At 37.7% G+C, this 14,862-nt stretch overlaps 2 protein-coding genes across 2 annotated transcripts; both read left to right on the top strand.

Moving 5' to 3' along the window:
• Nucleotides 1-4,463: 4,463 nt before the first annotated feature.
• On the top strand, nucleotides 4,464-9,779 carry LOC107673245 (aquaporin-4-like). Its single transcript, XM_016466766.1, has 6 exons — nucleotides 4,464-4,535; nucleotides 5,312-5,506; nucleotides 5,781-5,942; nucleotides 8,101-8,265; nucleotides 8,938-9,018; nucleotides 9,365-9,779. Exons 1-6 carry the CDS (start codon nucleotides 4,521-4,523, stop codon nucleotides 9,578-9,580), a joined length of 834 nt encoding a protein of 277 aa, XP_016322252.1. The 5' UTR covers nucleotides 4,464-4,520; the 3' UTR covers nucleotides 9,581-9,779.
• Nucleotides 9,780-12,051: 2,272 nt separating this feature from the next.
• On the top strand, nucleotides 12,052-13,409 carry LOC107673254 (lens fiber major intrinsic protein-like). The gene is made up of 4 exons (XM_016466775.1): nucleotides 12,052-12,417; nucleotides 12,757-12,921; nucleotides 13,015-13,095; nucleotides 13,170-13,409. Exons 1-4 carry the CDS (start codon nucleotides 12,067-12,069, stop codon nucleotides 13,353-13,355), a joined length of 783 nt encoding a protein of 260 aa, XP_016322261.1. The 5' UTR covers nucleotides 12,052-12,066; the 3' UTR covers nucleotides 13,356-13,409.
• Nucleotides 13,410-14,862: the final 1,453 nt, after the last annotated feature.

The raw sequence follows: 14,862 nt of genomic DNA, 5'->3' as shown, positions 1-14,862 counted from the left end.
GTTGCAGAGAGCAGCACATGAAAGCGGTGTGGTTTCATGAGACCCAAACTCTCCATCTCAACACAGATGTGCTGGCGCTCCCGACTGCTCACTGCTTTGTTTCTGGTTATAAAAAGCGCTGGAAGGAGGGGTTACGACTGATCTAAAGCAGTGTTTCTCAACCAGGGGTCCGTGGACCCCTAGTGGTCCTTGACGTAAGGCCAGGGTGTCCGTATAAATTATGAATTTTTGTATAAATGTTGTATATTTTGACAAAGAAAAATCCAATATAGCTGATGATATGGCCAAATACTGGACAAGTCAGCTAACCTGCATTATACTTGACTGTATTTGGTCCTCACAAAGACACAAATGATACATAGATGAGTCAGTTTTGTTCTGGGGGTCCTTGAGGATGGTTCTGAATTGGACTGGGGTTAGGGTTAGGGTTAGGGTTAGGCCAAAAGGTTGAGATTCACTGGTGTAGAGCAGAGTGCTGTGTTGTGTTGGTTGTGCTCTTCATGGCCGCGAGCAGCAGGTGGTCGGAGCGCGTCTGCACGCGTTGTGTCGCGCAGCTCCCCGGAGCGCCGGGTGTCTGCAGCACATGGCGCAGCTCAGGCTGCTGTCTGTCCCAGCTGGGCCTGCTGCTCTCTTTACTGGAGGCCAGGACGATCCCCTTTTACATATCTGGAACTATTCAATACTATATCCATCCCTAAGGTCGCAAAACTCTGGACTTTTGGTAGTACCTAGGATAGCAAAGTCCACTAAAGGAGGTAGAGCTTTTTCGCATTTGGCTCCCAAACTCTGGAATAGCCTTCCTGATAACGTTCGGGGTTCAGACACACTCTCTCTGTTTAAATCTAGATTAAAGACACATCTCTTTGGCCAAGCATTCAAATAATGCATCTCATAATCTTTTACTGCAGTTATATCTGATCAAATGTGCATTATTATTCTTTAGCTTGGGTTAAACTAATCAATTTTGCTTGGTTGGAACAGCAGCTACGCTAATTATGTGTCTATTTGTTTCTCTGTTTCTGCTGGGAATGACATCCCGTGGTATCTAGGATTTACACAAGCTTCAGTCTGGGTCCAGAACACCTGAGAAGAGATGATGCCAACCCCTCAGAGGACCTCAGATGATGCCAACCCTGAAACAACATACAGAACTACCAAGTTTAATAGCATCATATAATAATTGCTGTTAATAGTGTTCATCGTTTGTTTGATTACGTCTTTAATTGATTTTTCCATACATTTCTGCCATATGTACATTAACTGACAGTCACCACTGATAAGCTACCACTAAATATTGTAGAAACTTAATTTGCTGTAAAGTTGCTTTGCAACGATTTGTATAGTAAAAAGCGCTGTACAAATAAACTTGAATTGAATTGAATATTCATTTTTTTATGTTTAGAGTCTTACTGTATTTGTTTCATTTGATAATTCACCTTTCTGTACAGTTTCTAAATATCATGATATCATGTCCTTGTTCTCAATACCCATCCATATTGTCCAGGGCCCTGGTGAATTTTAGTGATGACCCTGAAAAATAGACATAATAGCAATTCTGAGTATTCACGTTTTACTCTGCAAATACAATAGTCTAAGTACTTGAAAATGACTTGCCTTTAAGTACACAAATAACTCGTTTCAGAGTCGGATTTTCGGCTGTATATTGTAGTACTGTTTTAATTTGCAAATCCTTTATAACTGGAAACCAGCATTTCAGAGACTTTAACGTGTTTTTATAATTAAGAATTCTGATCGTGCAGTTTTCTATTACTTGAACCCTATAGAATTTGACATATTTTAGAGTTGGAGTTCATTTGTTTATAAAGCACATTTCTGATGCAACTGGAAGCTTGTTTCTGCAATGGAATAAATAAAAAGATGACGTTTTATTTCACAAAATTTGACTTTTTTTTTCTTCTTGCAATTGTGACTTACAATTTAAACTTTTCTTTTCAGAATAGCACGAAAAAAGTCCGAATTGTGAGATAAACAAGTGGCATTTATTTGACAAGGATAACACAAGCATCTTTTTAAAGCTAAAAAGCTATTAATTATTTAATAAATGTATTATTTGATTATGTATTAAAAACATACATTTTAAAGTAAAATGAGTCAAATGTAAAAAGTATTCACCTGTATTAATATTTAAGATTATATAATAATAAATAGTTATTAAGATTAAATATTTGATATCTGACCAAATGATGGCCAAAGTATTGTGACACTTTGTTGTCAAACATTAGTGTATCATGTTCATAGTTAATGTGGCTCTCCGTACCTATGTGAACTTGAGGAGAACTGACTTTATGCATCCACTAAAATCATGTTGACACCAGCTGGTTAAACGTTATTGGACAAATGGCTTAGAAACATGAAGTTAGCTCTGAGAAAAGCTGCAGCATTTGTTGACCGTTTATTCAATGTTTTGTTGTTTAATGAAATGACATTGCATTTGTGACTTAAGACTGTGTGGCTGGTTTCCAAATCCTTGAAATCTCTTTATCTCAAGTTGTCTTGCTGTACATTCACTGTTATTAACCCTGTTTTAGCCTCTTTTGTCCTGTTCTTTTCTAGTAACCCTTAGCTGGCAGTTTGGTGCTTGTGTGCGGTTCCGGCTGCTCTCTCTCTCTCTCTGTGTGTGTGTGTGTGTGTGTGTGTACTGTTGGTGTCAGCATTCTGTGTGTGGAAAAAAGTTGCGCAGGCGGGTTTCTACACTGTCAAATCGACCTCCCCTCGTTGGCTTACACCCGGGTTTAGGTTCACAAAAGAGGGGATCACTGCTCCACAAACCACCAGCATGGAGTGGATTACAAACAGGACGCACACACACTCCCTGCTCCCCTGACCTCTCTAAGGCAATGCTGACCTTGATCTAGTCCGAGAAGTTGAACTTTCACTCTGACCTGCAAGAGCTCTGCCCCAGAAGTGTGTTGAGACGAATGTTGAGAGGCTGCAGATGTATTCAAACATCATTGTTTACACATTTTCTTCACAACTGATCATTGACCTTGTGTGACTCTCACGAACACTCAAGAACATGTCCACGTCAAATTTCACCACAAATCAAACTTGTGAAATTGTGTTTTAATTTAGAGAAATACACACATCTAACACATTCTCTTCTAATGACACAAAATTAAATGTTTAAGTATTTATGCATAATAGTAGTATTATCATGGTGGCAGTGTTGTTATTGTTAACTAAAACTATTTCAGTAACTGAAATACAGAAATATGAAACAATAGATGAAAACCTAAACTTAAAAAAAAAAATGAAACTAATTGACACAAAATGAAGTTGAAATACTAAAATGACTCAAACTGAAATAAAAAATAAAGATATATAGAAATATCTCAAATATGAAAGCTAATAAAAAGAATAAAAAAGCACATTACAAAATTAATATAACAAACTAAAATTATAATTAAAATTATTAAAGAAAAAAAAATCAAAATAATTTTTCTCAATCACTTTGGCTCAGCTCTCATAAGTTCAGATATCTGAACAATTAGATTTATGTTCGCACCAGATTTGAATTTCTTATTTATGCAAATTGTTGTATTTTTATCTATTTATTATTTTTTTGTTTGTTTGTTTTTGTTTTTTGCATGTGCAAAATTTGAATATTCTTTTACGTTAATCACCAGTAGGACAGAACACAAACGTTTCGGCTGAAAGCCTTCTTCAGTGTGTTTTTTTTTGGTGCGTCATGGTTTTATATACTAAGTCATTTAATAGATTGTCGCACCAAAATAAAATATTAAGTGACAAAAGAACGCAGTGCAAATGGCTTTGTGGTATAAGTTAATAGAAATAAAACACATTTCAGTGAAGCTCCATCAGCCTCATTTGATCTGATGAATTAGACTGAATTGAACTAAAACCCCTCTCAGTCTAAAGGCCAACAGAAGGTCCTGATTGCATGTTTAGCTCATCTGAAACAGGCCACTTTAAAGAGCCGTCTAGCATCATAATAGGTGTCATGGCAACTGAATCAGGCCAATCGGGCTGTCGCCATGGCGATGATCACAGTACTTCACAGGCAGGATGATGAAAGGAAAGAAACGGTGGATAAAATATGTGTGCGCTTAGTGTTTGCATTGGTTTATAATTGAAGGATGTTGGCATTGAAACCCAACAGTGGCAGATAATGATAAACCGAAAAACCTCAGTGTGTCTTAGTGGTCTCACAGTTTAGGTTGCTGTCTTTCGAGCAGTGAGCGACCTGTTGCATCTAGCGACTGCTGCCAAGGGTTGTTGTTGTTATAGTGAATTAAAGCTCGACATGTCCAATGTGTTTGTGATCATGCTGTGGTGAGGTTTGCAAGCGTGTAAGCAGTGCTAAGAGTGTAGCGGGACGGAGGGAGGCGGTGATCCCTTTGTGCCGGGCCTCCTGTAGTCTCCTCCACTGGAATTAATTAGGCTCTTTCTGACAGAAGACACCCTTCAGTCCAGCCCATGTCCTCAAACACACACTAACATCAGCACAGACAGACGGACTATAAAACATCACACCTGGAATGGCAATAAAAGAGGTAAGGACTAATATAACAGACACTGAATCCAGTGTGAATGATCAGGTTTTAGGGTGAGATTATGATGAAATGCCAGTCAGTTGATTTAAGTTTAATGTCTTTGTAATAAATGGATTTTATGGTGATGTTGCATCTGGATTTCAAAAAGATTTATTGATTTGTTTGTTTCGTATCATCGCAAAATGTAAACTAAATTATCGTCCAGCTTTAATCTGTTAAATGTGACTATATGAGACTATGAAGATATTAAGATTATAATACATGATAAACAGTAACATAATGTTATTAAAAACGATTAATTATAATGTTTCGAACTGTAATGTTTGCGTCCGTTTTTTGTAGTATCTGTGTAAACGTAAGTAAATGTAAAAACATATTTAAACAGTATGCCATTTCTAACAATTATGGTAGTTGGAAGTTTATTTCAAAATAGTTTGCATCAAGATATTGTCATTGTATCTTAAATTGAAATGTTTTAACTAAAAAGGTTTAGGTTTTGCTCTGTGGGCGTTTTGAGAATGTTGATTTACTTTGCAACATTTTTTAATACAAATATTTACTGTATCTAATAAGTCGTTTTTTTTTTTTTGTACAAAAATATGTAAATATGATATAAAAAGAAATACATAAACATGGGTGTTTGTGTATTATTCATGTAAATGAGCATAAACTGTTCGCTGGCTTTTGAAGATGTTTCATAGTCCTTAAAGCAGTGAATTAGTCACAGGTTTAATGCCAGTTATTTCTTTTCTATCTCTTCTGTCGACTCACACCAGGAGCTGAGGAGCCGTCAGTTCTGGCAGGGGATTCTGGCAGAAACTCTTGGCTCTCTGGTCTTTGTATCTGCTGTGTTGGGCTCTTTAGTGCCGGGGCCGGACGGGGCCTCCCCGGGGCCCATTTACCCCGCACTGGGTGCTGGTATGGCAACTGTGGTTCTGGGATATTGCTTTGGTGAAATCAGTGGGGCTCAGGTAAAGAAATGTGATTTCTTTCTTTCTTTGTTCTTCTAACTCAACTGGTAGATCATAGTGTTAATAATCAATCTTATGCGTTCAATTCCCAGGAAACACAAAACTGTATAATGATACCTTGAATGCACAGTTTGTCGCTTTGGATAAAAGCATCTGCAAAATAAATGCGAAGAATTGTTTAAAGAATTACTGAAAGTGCAAGAGAATGAATGAGCAAGTAAAAACATGTCGGATGGTTAGTTTAAAGCGTAATTAAGTGTTCTGTTGTTGTTAGGTGAATCCTGCGGTGACTGTGGCCCTGTTGGCCATGCGTAAGGTGGATGTGTTGAGGGCTGTGGTTTATCTGCTCGCTCAGTGTTTGGGTGGGATCCTCGCAGCTGGCCTCATGTACCTCTCTCTGCCCCTGAAGTCCACAGCACAGAACTTCATCAACAAGGTTCAGAGGTTTTCACCGCATTGGACATGCTCTGATCAACATACTCATTTTTTTCACACTGAAATTTCCCGCGGATTTTAATGCTATTAACCATAGGCAGAGGAGCATGTGTAAGGCTGGGGCCTAAGCAGGCTTAGCCTTCCCCTGGCCACGGGGACTTGGGGCAAAAATGCCACTAAATTGGACAAAAATGTCCCTGCACAAACAAGTAAAATCTATTACGTCTGTTGCTAACAAAGTGAATATGAATAGACAGTCTCGATTGCGGCATTAAATTAAGATCTGTTCATGTTGCACCATATTTCATTTTAGGCGTTTTTACAGTGTTATAAGAGATTCATTTAACAGTGTATACAGCTTCAGTGATTATAACCATAGTTTTTTTTTTTTTTTTTAGAGTGCTTAAATTCGCGATAGATCAATGTTAGTGATAATGTCACTTTCTATAGCCTATATAATTTATTCGCTGTTTGAATAATCGTGGAAAGGAAACGTTTAAAATTTTTTCAACATTTTATTAAATTGTAATCACGTTAAATACAAATTCAGTCCCATTAAACTTTTTTTTTTTAGCCTACATGACACCCATGTCTGGTCCTTGCCTAAAAAGACAGGTTTACGATGTTTAATACATTAGGCTGCTTTTATAGCCTTACCCTGGAGTTGGTTCACCCTCCGCCTATGCTATTAACCCTATAAAGCCTACTATTTCATATTTCATACACACATTTCTAAGGCCTCTAAATTAGCAAACCTGTTGCACACAATCTACTGCATCCCTCTGTTACACTTTATTTTGATAGTCTACTTCAGACAGTCTGCTAACTATAAGTAACTAGTACATGTCAACTAGCGGTCATTAGAGCATTAGTAGGCTGTCTGCTTAATATCTGCTAACACTTAACAGACATTCTACTGACTATAAGTAACTTTGCAAATGCATGTCAACTTATTCTACTAACCCTAACCCTAACCCTAACCCTAACCCTAACCTAGCAGTCTACTATTCTGTAATGAGAGTTAGTTGACATGTAGTTGCAAAATTACTACAGTTAGTAGAATGTCTCAAGTGGACTATCAGAATAAAGTGAAACCATGCCTTATGTCGTCTGCTTGATAGTTTATACATTTTTTAATCAAGTAAAAGTCATTTTATTATAATTGAAAAAATTGTCTCCCTTCAGGTTGTGGTTCACATGTCTTTTTGACTTTAAAGTAAGCATAAGAATAACTTTTATATTATTATTAATATTTAAAGAGGAACACTTAATGAACTGAAGCAACTTAGGTTTACTTAATTATCCAAATGCATTTTTTTTATTTTTATAAAAATGTAAAAATGTGAGCATCAAATATGATATATTAGGCTTTTGAGGACGTTTATTGTTCATATCTCAGTCATCATTGTATTGCATTACATTATGTGTTTTGCCTCACAATAAAAACTACAGAGCTTTGATCATGAAACTAAGCATCTAAATATCTTAATATGACATATTATTGAGAGATATAGTGTGACAACTGATATTTATATGTATTTTATGTAAGTAGTCTGTTGTACTGTTATGAAGATCTCACTGATTTACATTACAAGCTACCAGAGTTTCATCTTACTTTTTGGCCATTTAAATATCAGCATCTGCACCAAACTGCATAATTTCATTCATTTTGGACCTCTGAATAAAATATAGGTGTTTTTTCCGCCTCAAGTATGAGCTCCATATTCTATAGCATACTATATGAGCCATAAAAGCCTGATGTATCAAATATGATACAAAACATAAAACACATATGCAAACTTAAAAAAATAAAATATATCCCATTACGCAAATAGATTTGTCTGACTATTATTTCATATGTTTGTATAATATATTTAATATATTTACAGTGCTAATAATTACAGTATGGAAAGAGTTAGAACTGTGTTTGTTGGACGAGTATGTTGTTGCAGCACTAAATCTCCTACTGTTTTAAATAGAAATTAAGCAATTTCTAAAAAATTAGATACAGGTTTGTGTTGAGAATTATGCTCTTTAGGGTTCTTTTCCAGTTCATAGAGATACAGAGATGACACTCAATGTTAACATCAATCAATCAATCAATCAATCAATCAATCAATCAATCAATCAATCAATCCTTCTCATATCCTTCTCTGAAGGTCCCAGTGGATATGAACGCAGGTCAAGCTCTTGGGATGGAGATGCTTGCCACGTTTCTCCTGGGGTTCACTGTATTTTCTGTGGAAGATCAACGCAGGAGAGAAATAAATGAACCAGGGAATTTGGCCATTGGATTTGCTGTGACCACTGCCATCTTTATCGCTGTAAGTGTGTGCAAATATGTGAGTGCTCTGGATGTGGAATGTAAACTTGCTGATATGTTTTGATGTGTCCATGTTTGGTGTACACTGCTATATTATCATTTTACTATTACTGTTATTTTTGCATAATATACCTCATCAAACTTGTATGGCAGCTTCTGCTGCAATCTGCATTTATGTAACTGGCAAATGTTTGTATCCAAAGTGACTTACAATATATTCGAGCTATTTATTTTATTACTAAACTACCAGTCAAAAGTTCAGAGTCAGAAAGATTTTCTTTTACTATAGAAATTAAAACCTTTATTCAGCAAGTATACATTAATGTATACAACTTTACATTAAATTGATTGAATTACAGTAAAGACATTTACAATGTTACAAAAAAATTCTGTTTCAAATAAATGTTGTTGTTATGAACTTTACCTGAAAATAAAACAATTTATCTTGGTTTCTACAATAATATTAAGCAGCACATCTAGCATATTGCTAGTGCTTTACAGTCGAGCTAAAGGAACACTGAATGTAGTGTCCTTTTGTCAGCAAATTTTAATTAGATTTAATCAGATTATTTTTACACAAATAATGATCCCTTTATTCTGTCCTTCCTCTCCATGTATTATTGCAAATACACATAATGATAATAATTAATATTTTTTGTGTGTGTGGATTTAGGGGAGGTTTTCTGGTGCCAGCCTGAACCCAGCTCGCTCTCTTGGTCCCGCTATAATCCTTGGATATTGGGAACATCACTGGGTAAGCAAAGCTAAACTATTTTAGGCAGCTCTTTTGATTCATTTTTGTAAAATTTTACATTTCTATGTAGCTAATTAGTACGTTTATGTGGACCCTTTTCACAGACATTGCTGCTGCATTACTTTTAAAAGTAACTTTCCCCAACATTGTTCTTTCATGGTCTCCCATGTATTTTAAAAGGAGTTTACCCTGTGGTTTACTTCTGCAGTCCAAACTATAGAAATCGGAAAAGAGTTAATAGCATTGCTAGCACACAAGTAATGAGATGAATATCGATGTGAAAGGTTATTTTTTGTTTTTACCAGTTTTTAAAATGCTGTGTATCTATGCTTTCTGTTGTTTTCAGGTCTACTGGATTGGTCCAATATTAGGTGCAGTCCTGGCTGGAGTGTCTCATGAGTTCATCTTTGCCCCCAGTGCGTCCAGACAGAAGCTGGTGGCATGTTTGACCTGCAAGGACATTGAGATTGTGGAGACGGCCAGCGTGTCTCGATCGTCCCTGTCCACTGTCACACAGAGCGCCATGAGAAACAAACAAAGCAACAAACTGGAGCACAGCTAAGCTCACATTCAGCAGATTAAGAATGCAGGTTTTTACATTTAGTCACAAACAACCAATCAATGGCTCTTATTCATGAAACAGAACGAATCTGTGTAGATTCTTCATAACCATTCTTACATGAATTGCACCATGCAAGTAGAGATAGAAGAATTTTTTTTTTTTAAGATGAACAGACTGTTGAATATTTAGACAGAATATTAAAAATAGAAAAGAAAGTTTGTGTACAACAGTTTTTTTTTTAAAGTAAAGCTTTGATCATGGTGATAATTCAGAAACCTTGGAAATTTGCATATCACATATGATACAGCGTGGTTTAGAGGATCAACCAGCACATTAACATCTAATATTCCATAAAAGTCTATAAATATTCTATAAAAATGTTTTCATATTAGAATGTTCTGTTGTGGATCAGAAGTACTGCCTAGTACTGTATTAAGCTGAATGCTGTGTGTACAAAACCCTCAGCTTGCACATGGGTAGATATAAAAGTGCCAAACATATGCCTATGTGGCTTGAGCTTGCTATTATGGTTCAGTAATATTACATACTTTTTCCTAAATCCACTGTTAACCAAATAACTGCAGAATTTCGGTGTGAATTTCATTTCATGGCTATAGTTGAATGTGTTTAACAGCTTTTAAAGTGTTATATACTGTATGCCAGTGTGTTTGTTGATAGTGTTATTACATCTTTTGTTGAATTAAATATTTGGAGCAAACTTTTGACTTTCAGATTTATGAATAATGGGATTATTAAACTCTTCCTGTACTTAAATCATATCAAACTATAATCTTGTGTAAATTATTTCAGACAGGAGTACAAGCACACCCGCACATAGGCTATACAATAACCTCTGGTTTTTATTTCCTTACATAACACAAAAATGTTTTCTCACGTTTAGAATGCTATGCTACAAATTATTCTGATCCACATTTCTACTTGTATAATTGTAGCAGAATGTAATAAACTCTAATATTACATAGTTTTGCTTCCCTGTGTTCTTATAGAAAGCATGTTGAACATGCTAATGCACAATGTTCAGTGGCAATATTCTCATATCATCCCTTTTTATGCATATAAATTTGCAAACGCACATTCAAGTTCACAAATGCACACAGACAGTATGTTGTGTTTGGCATTCATGCTAGAATATTCATGCAGAAATCATACATTGCAGCTATTAATAACACACACATGCACTTAAACAATGAAGAACATCCACACAGTGCCAGCCAGCATTTTGTTTTGTTCAGCATGCATGTGTATGAGTGTGAGTGTGTCTGTAAGTGAGGGAGTAAAACAGATGAGATCAGCGATCCTAATTCACCATCAGCTCCTCTAACAGAGGGATTTTCCAGGGCTTTATCCGGCTATGAGGCCCCCACCCCTCCACAACTGATCTGCTCCGCACACAATACAAACCTCTGCCTAATCACTTCTGCCCTGAACAAATCAGAACCACCAACAGCACTCAATCATATATCCATGAACCACACTGCATAGATTAAAAAAATAATAATAAATAAATATAAAATAAAATAGAGACAGACAGACAGACAGACAGACAGATACATAGATAGATAGATAGATTACGCTGGTAAACAATGTTACTCTTTTTCGTGACCATGAAGATTTAAGGTTTCAGGTTTTAAAACTTGACTGATGAGTGTGAGCCAGACTGCAGCTCAAACCCGAGAGACAGATAAGAGATGTTTTCACATGTTAGCTTCATGCTCTGAGCAACAATGGCTTTCCTGTGCTCAGGGATTTCGCTGCATGTATCTGAACACTGTTGGATCTGTCATATCTGTCAGCGCAGGGCCTCTCTTGAGCCGCGGGATCGGATGGACATTGTGCATGTGCAGATGCGTGGCATTATTCTGAGGATGTGCGTTGTGTGTGTTTTCTGCCTGTGTGTGAGTTCAAGTCAGCACTAACTCGCCCGTTAAACCTAAATCCACATTAAGTTCTGATAAAAATCCACAAATTTCCTGATTTTTGTAAGGTTTTAGAAAGCATATTTTAATGAGACATTTCATGACCTCAAATTCTGCCTCACCAAAATCTGATTTGTGGATCTGTTTTGTACTTTAGGCCTAAAAAATATACATCCCCATCACTTTGAGCCCTCCTGTCTTAATCTCACTCTCTTTGAGTTTAATGGAGAGAGAAGTGAGTGGCGTGTGCTTGATATGGGATGCCCCCTTTAGCTTCTGCCTCTCGGGGGGATTATGTCGTCACGCTGGGCCCCGAGGCCATTATAAATGCCCCCTATGGCCCCTTTGTGGTCCGTCAGACCAGCTCTACTAGGTGTGGGCAGGATATGCTCCGTAATCTCTTCTGTGTCGCTCATCTAGAATTAGCCGTGTAGATTTAGCCTTTAGTATCGATGTTCAGGTCTCTCTGACAAAACCCTCCAAATTGTCTGATAACTCCAAATAAGCTTCGTTTTTTTTTTTTATTTTAGTTGGATCTCATAAATCACAATGTGGGAGTTCCGCTCTATGATGTTCTGGCGGGTGGTGTTCGCCGAGTTTTTCGGCACCATGTTCTTCGGGATGGGCGCAGCGCTACGCTGGACCTCCGGGCCGTACCATGTCTTCCACACTGCCCTCTGCTTCGGTTTTGCTGCTACCAATCTCATCCAATCCATCGGCCACATCAGCGGAGGACACATCAATCCAGCCGTCACCTTCGCCTACTTAGTCGGCTCTCAGATGTCCTTTTTCCGAGCTTTCTTCTACATCTGCGCTCAGTGCCTGGGGGCCATGGCAGGAGCCGCGGCCCTTTATGGAGTTACACCCAACAACATGAGAGGCACACTGGCACTTAACACGGTAAGAGTGACCCCAAAAATAATTTTATTTTATTTTGTAAAAAAAATGAATAATTGTTTTTATTTTATAAATCTTAATTGTTATTTATTTAATAAATGTTATTATGATTTTGTATTTATTTATTTATTTATTTATTTGCACATTTTGAGTTCAAATGTGTTTTAATGGAAAATCAATTTATCTAATAAATTTGATGTATTGAAATCTTATTCATTGTATTCAGTACATATATAGAAGCACACAGTACTGCGCTAACAGGCCCCTACAGAACTGTATATCTATGTTGCAGTCTTATAAATCTTTATGAATAACTTTTTGTACCTGTTTATGTCTCTGCAGCTGCAGCCCGGCATGAGTCTCGGCATGGAGACTACAGTGGAGGTGTTTCTCACCTTGCAGTTGGTGGTTTGCGTTTTCGCCGTCACAGATGAGAGGCGAAACGGCCGTCTGGGTTCTGCCGCTCTATCCATTGGCTTCTCTATCACTATGGGCCACCTGATGGGGGTGAGAATGAATATTTTAGTATTAGAATAAACTTTTTTGAGTATTTTAAGTGTGCAGTACACCAAACATGTACCCTGTTTGTCTTTGAATCAGATGTACTACACTGGAGCTGGCATGAACCCAGCTAGATCTTTCGCTCCTGCTGTCATCACGAGGAATTTCATCAACCACTGGGTAAGAAACGCAAAGTAAAGTACTGAAATTACAGGAAAAAAATATTTAGTGACTTTCTTTTTCTCTTCTGACAGGTGTACTGGGTGGGACCTATGATTGGTGGTGCTATGGGTGCCATCCTGTATGATTTCATACTGTTTCCCCGTATGCGGGATCTCTCCGAGCGGCTAGCTACTCTCAAGGGCAGCCGACCCCCAGAGGCCGAGAACCAGCAGGAGACCCGCGGGGAGCCCATCGAGCTGAAGACTCAAACCCTATAAACCTGCTAAGAACCTGTGGACCGAAATCTGGCTCTACCTCACCGGACCGTCTCACCTCAGTTAATAAACTCCCACACTGAGGGTCACACATCCATGCGAAAACCATTAAGGGAGCTGAAATGAGTACAATACTTTGTTTAGTATTCAAGGTTTGTTGCTAATTTCAATGCAGGGCAGGGGGCGGAGCTGAGGCAGGGGTTCAGGTGGGTGTGGGCGAGGTTTAGGGTGTGGGATGGGCTAGAGCTGTTTATTTAGGCATGCTTTTCGCTTTTCATCTGACTTCACTTTCACAATTCATTTTCAATTTCGTATTCTACAACACCAAGATGTGGATGTATGCAACTTAACCAGGGTTTCACACTTTTTTTTTTTTTTCCTTTTTTTTTTTAAATATCGGTGAGAGTTATTGTGGGTGTGCAAGTGAGTGCAAGTGTGTGCACCCCCCCCCACCCCACCCCCCCATTGGTAAAATTAGGAGTAGATGTGGGAGAGGGGTTAGGTTTAGGGGTGGGGTTAGGATTAGGCAATCAGGTAGAGACTTGAATGCGGGGGGTAATAATTTGGCAGGGGGGTCAAAATTGAACACAACACCGTCTTTGCCGCTAGTCTTTTCAATTACTTCTCAAGTTTACAGTGTCTGTGTTGCCTTTCATTAAATCTTGTTTGAGGATAACATCCATGACTGGGTTTTTTCTTCTTTCTTATTTTTACGGTACTCGAAGACACCCCAAAGTGTATTGTTTGCAATGATATTCCATTCACCTTGATGTTCACACAAACCACCCGTGGACTGAGCTGTTTTAAACACAGCCGGTCTTTGCAATTACTTCTCAAGTTTACAGTGTCTGTGTTGCCTTTCATTAAATCTTGTTTGAGGATAACATCCATGACTGGGCAAAAAAAGCTATATGAATCATATCTGAATGCAAATAAATACATGAAAAAGAAGAGGCTCTTTGTATGTACCACATGCACACACGCTACATTTTGCTTAAGAGTATGAATGATGCAGGAACTAATATTAACACCAGATGGCCCTGTACAACAGCTTGTGATCTCAGAACATTCAGCTGCCAGTAGAGTTTTATTATGGCGGGGGTTAATGAGAGATAAAGTCATTTAGGAATAGAAACTGGGAACAAGAAAAATGACCAGTACCTGTTTACAGTAAAACAGAATGGTAAAACCGTTATTACCGGGAGACAAAACACAAACTCAAGTCTCTCTAGGGAAAACGGATCAGAAATATTGATGACTCATCTTGCTCTACAATTTCTTGTCCAATAAAATTCTGTCTATAATGAATGCCCCTCCCCCAATACTTGAGCAGTTTATCAAGTGAAAGGAATTTCCATTTTGTTTTATACTATATAGTAAGAAATTACATATTTTAATGTCGTTTATGTGTAGGCTACTTAGTATTACTATTAACTGATATTTGATGGAGACCCGGTTTCTCACGACACAGCGCCGCCATCTTGAAACGATCAACAAGGAGCGCCTAAAA

Source organism: Sinocyclocheilus anshuiensis, unplaced genomic scaffold (genome assembly GCF_001515605.1).
Source record: "Sinocyclocheilus anshuiensis isolate Anshui unplaced genomic scaffold, SAMN03320099.WGS_v1.1 scaffold453, whole genome shotgun sequence".
Classification (NCBI taxonomy): Eukaryota; Metazoa; Chordata; class Actinopteri; order Cypriniformes; family Cyprinidae; genus Sinocyclocheilus; species Sinocyclocheilus anshuiensis.
This window is presented reverse-complemented; position numbering and strand designations above follow the sequence as displayed.